Consider the following 11,968-nt stretch of genomic DNA (forward strand, 5'->3'; position numbering starts at 1 on the left):
CAATAAACAATACAGAATTTTGCCACATTAATGAGAATAACTTTTTCTAGTGTAATTTAATTAATTTTAATTTATATCTAAGCCCTGCAACTTTCCTGTGAATGATAGTTTCTAGTGGTTTATCAGTTGTGTGATGAAAAAGCATGTACTAGTTGTGTTCCGAATGCTAGTCAAATACAGTATATGGGAAGTATCTCATGTTCCTCTGGTTGAAATTTGTTGCAGTTGAAATTTGACTGAGAGAAACAGAGTTATTTTGAGAGAATAGAGAATGTCTCTATATGTGCATCAGAGCATTCCTAGGAGTCTTGGCACTGGAAACAAAAATACCTCTTTTGAAATATCTTTTTGGTAGGCATGTAAACTTCTGTCTGTTACATTAGCTTCTTGTATTTAGTAAGGCATCACAGATGTTTTCTACTTTTTGTGGTTTAAGAATGGTATTCCCCAATTTAGTATTCCCACCAAAACACTCCAAACCATATGCCACTCGCTCACTTCCCTTCCTCCCTGTGGGTGGCTGGAGAGGAAAATTGGAAGCACAAAAGGTAAAGATCACAGGCTGATGTAAGAACAATTTACTGGAAACAGCAATGAAATAAGACAATGAACACAGCAACAGTAACAGCAACAATGCTAATAAAAGAGTGTACAAGAAATGAATGATTTGCATGAGTTCTCGTTCCCAACAATATGCAACTACTCCATCTGCCCACACTACCAACCCAGAAGAGAGCCCTTCCCCATCCCTGGAAAATGACATGAGGTGGTATAGCATAACATCAGGGTCCTAGCCATGCCTCCTCCTGGCTACTGAAAAAATTAACCCTGTCCTGACCAGAACCAAGACCCTACTTCATAATAATGTTCTTTATGTCTTAGCTTCCTCTCCTTAACAGTTTTATAATCTATGCAAATAGCAGGCAGGAAACCTTCCTTGAGTGGTGCACTTGTTTCAAATAAAGCAAGACTAAAATCTGAGTTAAATACAAAAACTTCTAGTATGAGCTTCTTTCCTGTATCCTGTACTTTATGCATTTCTTTCTATACAACTGGTGCTAGATGATTAGAGGGCAAGTTTTGTAAAGTCTGTGTGTGTATATTTTGAGTGGTTTTCTCCCTCCCCTTTCCCAAAAGCAGAGAGAAAACCATGAAAACAAACATCTTTTTGCACCATAACAAAGCTGCCTTTCTCAACAGACAAGAATATACCATGAATACTTAATGTCTTGGTGTATAAGTGTATAAAGGATGTGTTTACCAGTGACGATGTATATGGATCTGGCACATACTAATCTCAATCAATCAGAAAACTAGCACCACATCTAAAATGTGGAACAAGAGTTTAGTAGTAAACTTGAATTTGTAGCTTTGCAAAGCAGCTGTACCTCATAAAGCCCAGGGAAACAATAGACAGTAACTTGGTCTGTGTGCTTATGAGGTATTTTCAGACATTCCTGGGAATCATATGTTCTCCTTGGGTAATGGATTGCCATCCATAGTGGGTGCCATTCAGTTCTTTGGAATGCCTGCCCTTGGATGGACACCTGGTATATTAAGAGTCACAGAGTACCAGTAACAGGCAGAACAAAGGCATTTTAATATTTTGCAACAATCCGTGCTAGAAATTTATTTTCTACTGCCAAGCAGAAAGAACAGAAACATACTGACTAATTTTTACCAGAACAATAATCAGACATCCACCAGTAAACATGAGTGTAGGCCAGAGGAAAGCAAAGAGGAGGCCTTTGGGGGGATAAAGTCTGCTTAAAATAACATTGGTCTGTGTTCCTCCTGGATCATAGTAACACGGGAAAGTATGGTATTTTTTGAAATTGCTTGCAATTGTTTCTATTCGTGCTTTAACTTCTTTAGAGTTCTCCGACTTGTCTGGGACGTACGAGCACTGGAATAAGAAATTAAGGTGATTCATTATAATGGATACTCTAATGCAAAGTCTGTAGTTAAATCAGATTGAGGAAAAAAGTCAAGCTAGTACTGACAAAATCTTCTGTGGTTTGGCATCCTTGAAGATTGTCTCGATTATGTCCATAACCCATTTGCCATGTTTCCCTGTTTCCATCAGTGTGTCTATGCCCCCAGTCTGCTAATTTACAGATTGGAGTTATGTTGTTGGAAACCAATAACATGAGTGCTCAAAAAAACCCTTGAGTCTTTGAGAATGTCACTTCATTATTACAGTGCCAAACTCCAATTCCTAACAGAGCTTCTAGGCACTGCCACAGCAGGAAAGTGTTAATTGTGCAGAAATTCACACTGGCTTGTTTCACTGTGTGCTTTTGATTGTAACTAGTAGAAAAAATGCAGCAAGCGTGGCTTTTGGAGGCTTCCTACTTGTTCTTGTAACACAGAATGCAGTTATTTAGTCTTCAGTGGAAATTCTATTAGACTCTGAAGCACACATTTTTTTTTTTTGTTATTCATAACCTTTTTTCTCTGCAATATTATTTTTGATATCTAATAATGGTTAGGTGTATTAAACTGGAAACTGGCCAAGGCAGAAGGGAGGATGGTTCCTGACCTGAAAACTTGCAGTAACGCAAGTAGGTAGGAAATCAATAAATCACCTCGTCTTGCAGTGAGCAAGACTTGTTTCCATCTACACTGGATAATTTCTGCTTTGCTGCTTTATTGCATGTAACTTTCCCTGAGATAGTCGCTATAAAGATAGGCATTAGTTAGAAAAATTCTCTTCAGCTTAACTGTTTTATGCTATTAGGTTTGCATTGTGTGAAACTGTAACTCTTTGCTCTTGAAGTCTGAGCATGTTTATTCTGGATTCTGAAAGTACTTCAGTCTTGGACCTTCAAGATCTGAATTTCAATTTTCCCCCTTAAGACAGTTGCTGATCTGGAATAAGGCCTCTGAAATACTCATGGGTTTGAAACTGAACTAAACCTGACCTTTCTTGGAACTGGGTACCTGTAGGAGCACTTTTTGTTCTGGGGGAACAAGCCCAAAAACGTTGAACACTCTGCTGATTCCCAAGCAGAAACCCTGGCAGGAACAAAAGTATAACATCCCTCACTTTCCCCCTCTCTAATCTTTCACGGACCTCTAAAACCAAATGAATATTGTGCACCCACATTTCTATCCCACCCATGCACTGGTCCTCTGGGGAAGAGATCCCTAAAATGACTGACCAAGGGATCTCTACCACAATACCCAGCATCTCTGCCTTACACAGGTGCTACCTACAGTGCCACTGCCCTCTCCATGAGTCCAGGAAACTGCTGCAGACCAAACCAAAACCAAATGAGTTTTGTGTGTGATCATCTTCCAAAATCACTTATTTGTTTCTTCTTTCTGTCTAAAATGTGCATCATGTTGCTGTTTCCTCTGCTTTCTTTATTCCCTGCTTCATATCATACACAAAAAATGGAAGTAAAATTGGGATTTTGGATGGTTCTTAAATTCAGGTCTCTCATGATAATTCAACATGGAACTGGGCAAACCACAGCTTATAAATTAATTGTTCCTATTGGTCTTCAACTTGGAGAAAAATATTTTAAAATGTTCACAAATGTTATATATTCATGTTGGTGTAATTCCTTAACAAGAATTAACTGAATGTTTGATGTAATGCTTAAAATAAAATCCAAACTATGTCATTTCTGGAATGTTTTAAAAATGACATTACAGATTGGAGTTATGTTGTTGGAAACCAATAACATGGGTGCTCAAAAAAACCCTTGAGTCTTTGAGAATGTCACTTCATTATTACAGTGCCAAACCCCAATTCCTAACAGAGCTTCTAGGCACTGCCACAGCAGTGGTCTAAGACCAGACATTAATATGTAAAAGACAAGCAACTCCTGCTCTATACTGTGCTGCTTTGTTTAAAAACCATCACCTTAGGATTTCTTTCCAGTGTATCTTCAGTCTGGTACAGCATAACCTCCTGTCCCAAGGCTGTCAGATTAACCCACACCTGTAGACAGGGATAAGAAAAGATGTCCTCGTCCTCTGAGCCTTCGCTGTCTGGGCAGAGAACTTTGTCCTCGATGTTGGCCTTGAGTACCTTGCACACAGTTTCTGTTGTCCAAACGCTACAAAACCAAAACAAAAGATATTGCTTTTAAGCTCATTAGGAGCATCTGTTGAAAGTTGCATGTGGAGATGCATCTGTGTGTGGTGGCATGGCTGGAGTTCATGACCGCTCCATCCTGCTGCGGTGAAGTGTGTCCACCCTGATTCCATAGCTGCACTTGGAGAAAGGCTGCCATAGGGAAGAAGTGCAGGAAAGCATTTTTGTTGTTGTTGCTGTTGTTTGTTATGCATTCTGTGTTTTGCAGTTAGATTTTGACCTACCCATCTTTAGCAGGCTTCAAGTGTTGTTCAAGAAAAAAAATTGCTGTGGATTTTAATGTTTGGTAGTAACTACTTGGAATGCAGTACACTCGATGTCTCAGAACTATTTTGACTAGTTTCCTTCAATAAGCCTCAGAACTCAGATCAGTTCCTACGGTTTTTCCCCTCCCCCCTTTTCTTTATTGCATAGGCCTTTTGCATGAATAAGAAGCCAGATTTTTTCTGGATAAAGTTAAATTTTTGCTGTTGCATATCCCTTTTTCTCAAGAGTTACTGTTCTATTATTGATAATGCAATAAACTTTTGCTCACAGCAGTACGCATTGGTGGCAAAAAAGTCAAGAAATAATTTCACTCGAGTTCGTACCAACTAATTTCTTTACATGCATCTGTCTTTTGTAATGTAATCTGGAGGTTGGAAAATAAATAAAATATATGTGAATTACTCTGTTTTAGACATAATGGTTTTCAAACAGTTTTGAGATTAAAGATGCTCTAGCAAGAAGAACGAGGTGGATATCTCGCTTTCTCTATCAAAATCTTCAAATGGGAACAAGTGAGGTGCACTCTTTGTCTTGTTACTTTGATTTTTTGCAAATTGATTTTTTGTGTGGAGGCAGAATTTGCAAAATGAAATAAAAGTGTCGATAATAGTAACTCCTTCAGCATTCATTGTATTCTGCAACATTTTCTGGCACACTCAGTGCTAGTTTCCTATGATGGCTGAGTTAGAAGTAAGATACAGATTCTCCAGTGAACAATTTTGTCCTGACTTCTGTTGCTCAAGTTCTAATAGTTTTATTAAACCCAACACTCTCCTGCACGTGGAAAAGCTTTTTAAAACTGTTTTTATTTTGCAAGACTTGGCTTTTCATTGTCAAGCTTCCACAAGCATGGTTGTTTTTTTGATTTTATGTGTTTTCACACTAAATGTTTTATTTTTTATTTTGTTTTGTTTAGCCCTGAGGAGCATAATTTTCTCTTCCTTATGGTTACTTTTAAGTGCCAAATATATTCTTGGCTCATTTTTTTTTCCTCCTTTCTTCTGTCTTAAATCCTTATGAGCTCTTTGAGGGTACATGGTTTATTTATTGTACAATTACTAACATATCTTTTATCACTTTTTTAATAATAGTATTTGATGATGACAAGAAAAAGAACAGCTTTATTTCATAAAAAAATGGCTGTTATTACCTCTTAGTGTAGAAAGGCACAATGGTGATCCCAATAAAAAAGTACATCATCATGGAGCATGCAACCATTCCCAGTCCCAGGCACAGGGCTCTTGTCTCCCCTCTCTTCTGAGCGGTCACCAACTTCTTTCCCAACATGATCTAGAGTTGTGAAACTTGAGCAACCTCTTTTTGGTATAAAATCAAATACAGAAAGAAGAGGGAAAACATGACAGTTATTGTGGTTGTGTAGCAAGTTTCTGAAATACAATATATTCCATGAAGGAACAGTCTAATTTTTGCAAAACTATAAATAAATTAAAAAAAAAAAGTTACTGTGTTTTTTGTTAGAGTCCTTTTCCACTTTTTTAATTTACCCTATAGACCTTCAACAAGTGTATGTGTGTATAGGCTAGGAGGTGGGGTAGGAAAACCTGATAACTTTTGGGGAGAATTCTGTTAACAGTCCATTTCAGTCTATTTTATGTTGCTGTTTCTCTGAAGTAAGAGATGTTCTGTTGGTATTGGTAAAGGCTGCATAAAGGGAAAATCTTCCCAGAATGGAATCCTTTTTACATGACGCCTTTTCTTCTGGAGTAGTCTGAAATGTGATTGTGTTATTTCAAGAGAACTGAATAATTTAAAATTTAGCATTTAAGATTTCCAGTTCAGACTTCTGCAAGTTTTTTGGCCTTGCCCATTCAGGGATACTCCAAACCTGGTGTTGGTGTAACACTAGGGGAACTCTTGGGCATTGCTGTCTGAACCCGAGCTTGTGAGTGACTAGCATTAGCCCCCCCACTCCCTTGTCAAAGAGTGTTCTAAATGATCTTCCTAATGCTTTGATAAGGAGAATCTGAAAATAATTGCTGTGAATCTATATGTCATTTAATTATGGTGATATCTAGAATTACTATATAAATGGGCCATAACTTTCACTGTGAACTCAACCCATCATCAGTATCTGCTTCACTGACAGCTGTGACTGCAGGTTTTTGGGGTTTGTTTTTTCATGAAAACATGGCACAAGCCATTGTTATGGCAGAGGACAAGACTGGCAAGATTTGTGTGGGCTTTTTTTGAGATAAGAGAGGAAAGAAGAGCAGAAGGAGAAAAAGAAAATATGTTACATACATGCTGAACAAGTTTTCAGTCCTGTTCTCCTGTGCAAGGCAATTGTGCACAGCTTCATGCAGTGCATTTTCAGGATTATAGTTTCAGGTATGTGTTTAGCGTTTATCCTTTCTGGCTGGCCTTCAGTATGGTGTGGTTCCTGCCTAAATCCACCTGTGTTCAGACTTAAATTTAGGTACAGTGTAAGACAAGTACAAACCAAAGCTAGCAAATAGGCTCTTCAGGTTATCTGTGAATAGGTGGTCTCCATCTGCCTCAGGCTGGCAGAGCTATGCTGTTACTGCAGGTAGAGGACCACGCTGAATTTGGTGAACAATGAGATAGCTCTCAAAGCTGTGAGTTTCAGCTCTTAAAGGAAAGAATGGAAATATATTGAATGTTGCTTTCTTTCATGTTAGTTCTGGTTTTCACTGGTAAAAGTGCCTCACTTTGACTGTTTAATGATCAAAGGAAAAAGGTATTTGAACATTGACATGCTACTGTTTTTAGACTTCTATAACACCTGAATGTTTGTGCTATTAGCAATAAAAATAGACGTCTGTGGACAGCAAAACAGCTTTGGTTGTTTCGCATAACTTGGGATTAGTTGCAAATTTTAAATATGTATTTTGAAGTTGATAGTACTTGATATCAAAGTGAAAGGCTGTTCTCAGGTGTCCCTAGAAACTAAAGGAGTTACTGTTAGCATATGGAATTTTGTCCAGTTCCATATTTAATTCCACTTTAAATAAAACATCAACATCCACTGGGAATTTTGCATACAGCATTTTGAGGGGAGGTTTTTTTTTTCTGATGATTATGTATTGTATACATTGGCATTGTAAGAAGCATCTCAATTTGAAAACTGCCATAAGACAAATCTTCCCTGTTTACTGGCATTTGAGTTTAATGCAGAATGTGAGCTAATGCCCTTAAGTAAGGCTGTATTGTGTTTTGCTTGGTCAATGGTGTTATAAATAGAATGTGTGGCATCAAATGGTGCCAGCATGCTTGTGCTGCACCTGCATATTCATGTAAAATTGGAAATAGCACTTATAAAACCCAAAGAATTCCAAAATATTTAGAATACTGGGCAACATGGCACATTAAGACATATTAAACTGACTCTCCTTTACCTATTGTGCAGCTTGGTCAGAGGGGAAAGTGGAATAAGGGAACATCATTGGCCCTGGAGCACAGACCTCAAGACCATGTGGTAGCAGGTCCTTATAGCACAGTGGAAAGCTAAAGATAGATGAGTGAAAACATGTGTTGTTTGTAAGAAATTCTTACATACAGTAACAATGATTAATCTTTAATTTTCTGTGAGAAACTGAAAAAATGAAAGACTGATACTGCCACCGTGAGTTGTGGAAAACTTCTGGTGGCCTAGTGCTGTTAAATGAACTGAGTTTTAGACGAGCCATTGTGTTTACTGAACTGACCCAGTTACACTGAGAAACAGCAAGGTAATCAACCCCCTTATTACATGGAAAACAAGAACCATGGGACTATTAACCAAAGAATTAATAAGAAATGTAATTGCTCCAACAGTCTGCTTGAATGTTGGTCACACGCGCAGCAGAAGTACCACTAAGCTCATGCTTCTAATAATCTAAAACTGCAAGTTTACCTCTTTAAGACACAAAAGGAACTCATATATGTAAACTGGAAATTTTTCTCAAGTGGCCAAGAGTTTTCCTAGCTTTAAGTGCAGTGCTGTTATCTGTCCTGACACAAGGCAGACTGCCTGACCCTGGCTCTCTGCATGGGCTACTGAGTGATCCTGTTTGCCTCTGCTCCCCCAGTTCAGATATTTGCTCTGCCCCAAAGTGAATAAGGACATTTAAATTATGCAGAGCGTTAACAAGAAAGGTTCATTAATAATATCTTTTTAAGTGCTTCTATGGATATATAAACTAAGCAGCTAGGTCTTCAGACTGTGTAAATGAGGGATGTCATTGTTCTATTGCTGAACCAGATTAGCTGTAAATGCGGTCCCTTAACTGAAATACACATTTCCTGGTACATTTTTTTTTCTGCTTTCCAATGTAGAAGATCAGAAAAAAATCTGTAACGCTATTTCAAACATGAACAGAAAAATTTAAGAGGATACACTAAAGAGCAAAGGAAACACACGTGGATTTTTTTCTTTTTTACATAAAAAGTCCTACGTTCTTCTGCTGGAAATCCTTCATTTTCCAACTCTCAAGACAAAGCAATACTGCATGCATATGGAAAAATGTATTTATTTGGAATTTCCTCATTGTTTAAAAGGTTAATTCTTTCAGATTAAAAAATTTTCTCTGGCTCCTGGCTCTGTCTATGTATATTAGAACAAGTGTTGAAAGAGCTGATTTAGTGTTTCCTCTGACAAAATCATTAAGTGTTTGAAAATGAAGCACTGCAGAAGACTTGATTGGCCCAGGAAGTCTGAGCAAATTTGAATTGGGAGATGTTGAAGCGTACAAGGTGGGCCTTCAATAGAAAATTTAAATGTATTTTTATACTGAAGATTCTGTAGGCTGTCTCCCTATTTATTAGGAATGCATAAGCTGCAAATGTTTTCATAATGTTCCCTCTGCCTAATCTTCAATCTACTTAAATTATACAGTACATTAGCTGCGCAATTTCAATTATAATCACTGCATTGACAGCTGCTGGTGATAATACTAGGGATGCCATCTGGTCAGGTTTGGAATAGTCCCCTGTTTTGATTAGAGACATGTTTGATACTTGGTGAGAAGTCTGCCTCCTCCTCCTCCCTCATCTTTGAGCAGTTTCCAGTGGTGTGACCTCCATGAGTTTGGATGGGACCTTTCTCTTGAGCTATTATAGGATGCTCTTAACTTGGATAAAGTATGAGTAATAGTGATGAATTCATCTTGCTTGCAGGAGAAAGGCTGCTAAATCTCTCTCTTGAATTTAAGTTGGGAATAAATATTAAGTGAGCTGGTCTTTTTTTTTTTTTTTTTTTTTTAGCTAGTGTATCTCACACTGTATGGTGAATTTCCAGTGAGTATTTAAGTATTGCATCAAGTTCTAATACAGCATCATACCAAGAAGAGTGATGCAAGTCATCCACATCTCTGATATGATGAGGACTTGTTTAACAGGCCAGGACTCTTTGGCCTCTACAGCCTCTACATATAAAATAGCCTCTTGTTTTCGCCTATCAAGTGCCAACTTAATAGTCACCTTGTTTTATTCTCAAAACACCTTATATGGACAACTTAAAAACTGCCAGCTTTGCTGGGTTTTTAAGAGGAACATGGTTTTTGGTGACAGTTTATTGGCCAAGTGCATTGTGTGGGAACTAGAAGGCAAAATTTTTAGATCTGTAAGTATGAGCTCTCTACAGATTATGTTATTGGGACAGAGCTTGTGTTTACATATTTATTACTATCTCTGAGTAGAGTTAGTTTGATCACTCACACTTGCCTACCTGTGTTTTCGTCAATATTTCAACATTGTTTAGATTCTTCCTTTCTGTTCCAATCCTACACTCATCCATTTCTCATCGGCTGCCCCACCACTTACAAGAGGCTGAAGTCAAAACTGCATTTATGTTGTCACTTTCTTTCCCTCTCCCCACCCTCAGTCTCCTCCTCTAGCAGTTAGAAAGCATTTCTTACTGGTACCAGGGGTGCTGGGGCCAGAGAACACTGGTTTTGTTCATTGTAAATTGATAAGAAACCATTACTTAAGTTTTCTGTGTATCTGGGACCACAAATACTGTATGTTACAGAAAAAGGTGGTGCTGAACCTCGATGGAAAAGTGCACAGAAAAGAAGATTCTCTTGTAGTTGTCTTGGAAACCTGAAACAGCAATATTTTGACTGCTTAGCATGATAAACTATGTTTATTTTATGAAATGTACTGTATCATTTTGCTTTGTTGCTGTACTGTTTACCTGATGTGCCACTAGAGTGAATTAAAGAAATTAGCTTTTTCTTCTCTTTAAAAACATATGCAGCTATTTAAGACTAATTCTTTTAGCTTTTAAACATGGTGATTCTTAAAAAAATTAAAAATGGGAAAAAAAAGAAGTTACTTGCTTAGTTCAGCAGTTTTGAAATCTTTATGAAGTGCTTGTTTTTGATTCTGTGCTGTACAGGGCTGCACAGAAGAAATCAGTTTAAGAGTAGGTTTTAGGGAAGTCTGGAAGAGTTTGAGTGCCTTACTTAGGGGTAACTACGCACAACCTCTAAAGTAAGGCTCAACACCCAAAGTCGTGAAACTCCTAAGAGTAAAGGTGTATTTACCATTAAAATGAATAAAAGGTACGATCTTATATGAGCTCTATACTCTTCATTTGTGAAAATATTACTGTTACCTTTGCTAACAGTTATGAAGAATGATCAGACTGCATCGAGTTACAAAAGAGAGAACAATTTAGCTCACATGCTACAGGAAAATTATCTGTGCTGTCCTCCATAGTGCTGCAGATTTAGAAAGCCTGTTGCTTCCCAAAACACTGTACTTTTCAGAACCCAAAGCTATTGTATGCTCCCAAGGAGAAACAGTTGCTTAGAAATATACTCACAGTTTTTGATGAAATGCTGCTTTCGCTGATGATAAAAAAAAAAAATCTTCTGTTACATGACAGATTTGAGATAGTAGTAGAGCTCAGAGCTGAAAGGGATTTTTATTATTTTTTTCCTTCCTGTACTTCTCTGGGTTTTCTCTGCTGTGGCTGAACTCCTAACTTAGTTCCCTTATTACAAAGCCTTTTGTAACCATAAATGGTAAGGTATGAAAGAGCACTGTCCTTTTGGCGATTCATTGCGGAAACCAGGAAACCACAATATTGACTGACTTCTCATACCCTAGAGTCCCTTTACCACATACCTTAGTGGATTTGTGTTAAGCTATGGCTCTACTCCTTTTGTACAGCTTTTTTAGTTTAGAAATCTGACAGATCTTTTGGGTAAGATTTAAGGAATTGAATGTATCAATGACCAGTGGTACTGATTCTTAATTCTTAATATCTAAGCTATTACCAGCTGTGTGTGAATGCTTTGTTGCCACTAGTTTCAGTGAGTTTGAATGCAACAGGTGCTAAAATTTTGACTGTACACCCTATACACAGGAACAAAGCATCCATCATATCATAAATGTTACAGTGTGCAACATGTTCCTCTAGCCAAAAAGCAAAGCAAGTTTCTGGGATGTATAAATGGATAACTCCTGTAACAGAGCTTCAGAGAAGAGCTAAAATAAAATTATTTTGTAAATTTTTCTGTTTTGAGAGAGAAAAACTCTCTTATTGGGAGACTAAAGGAATTTAAATGAATTAGTCCAGTAGAATCACTAAGAGAGTACTTGTAAACAAGGGTAGGACCTTCTCCC

At 37.6% G+C, this 11,968-nt stretch overlaps 2 protein-coding genes across 4 annotated transcripts in view; one reads left to right on the top strand and one right to left on the bottom strand.

Annotated features, from left to right (window-relative positions):
- Positions 1 to 11,968, top strand: part of KCNIP1 (potassium voltage-gated channel interacting protein 1) — a 469,203-nt gene that overhangs the window by 39,216 nt on the left and 418,019 nt on the right. The gene's annotated exons all lie outside the window — the stretch shown is intronic.
- KCNMB1 (potassium calcium-activated channel subfamily M regulatory beta subunit 1) lies at positions 564 to 11,346 on the bottom strand. Of its 2 annotated transcripts, XM_027665232.1 has the most exons (5): positions 11,163 to 11,346; positions 5,526 to 5,691; positions 4,043 to 4,070; positions 3,875 to 3,952; positions 564 to 1,906 (listed from the first exon to the last, which is right to left on the bottom strand). In XM_027665232.1, the coding sequence occupies exons 2-5, from the start codon at positions 5,660 to 5,662 to the stop codon at positions 1,637 to 1,639; spliced, it is 513 nt and encodes a 170-aa protein (XP_027521033.1). In that variant the 5' UTR covers positions 5,663 to 5,691; positions 11,163 to 11,346; the 3' UTR covers positions 564 to 1,636. The 2 variants fall into 2 exon arrangements, with proteins under 2 accessions (XP_027521033.1, XP_027521032.1); XM_027665231.1 differs by having other exon boundaries at positions 3,875 to 4,070.

The sequence above is a fragment of the Corapipo altera genome, unplaced genomic scaffold, assembly GCF_003945725.1.
Source record: "Corapipo altera isolate COAL_440 unplaced genomic scaffold, ASM394572v1 111, whole genome shotgun sequence".
Lineage (NCBI taxonomy): Eukaryota > Metazoa > Chordata > Aves > Passeriformes > Pipridae > Corapipo > Corapipo altera.

Bases quoted from the DNA above. Each gene is read 5' to 3' on its own strand.
- KCNMB1 (XM_027665231.1), bottom strand. From the start codon at position 5,662: ATGTTGGGAAAGAAGTTGGTGACCGCTCAGAAGAGAGGGGAGACAAGA. The intron at 4,071-5,525 runs GTAATAACAGCC...TTGGTTTTGTAG, and splicing joins GTGCCTTTCTACACTAAGAG to CGTTTGGACAACAGAAACTG. The intron at 1,907-3,874 runs GTGATGGTTTTT...TTCTTATTCCAG, and splicing joins CACTGGAAAGAAATCCTAAG to TGCTCGTACGTCCCAGACAA.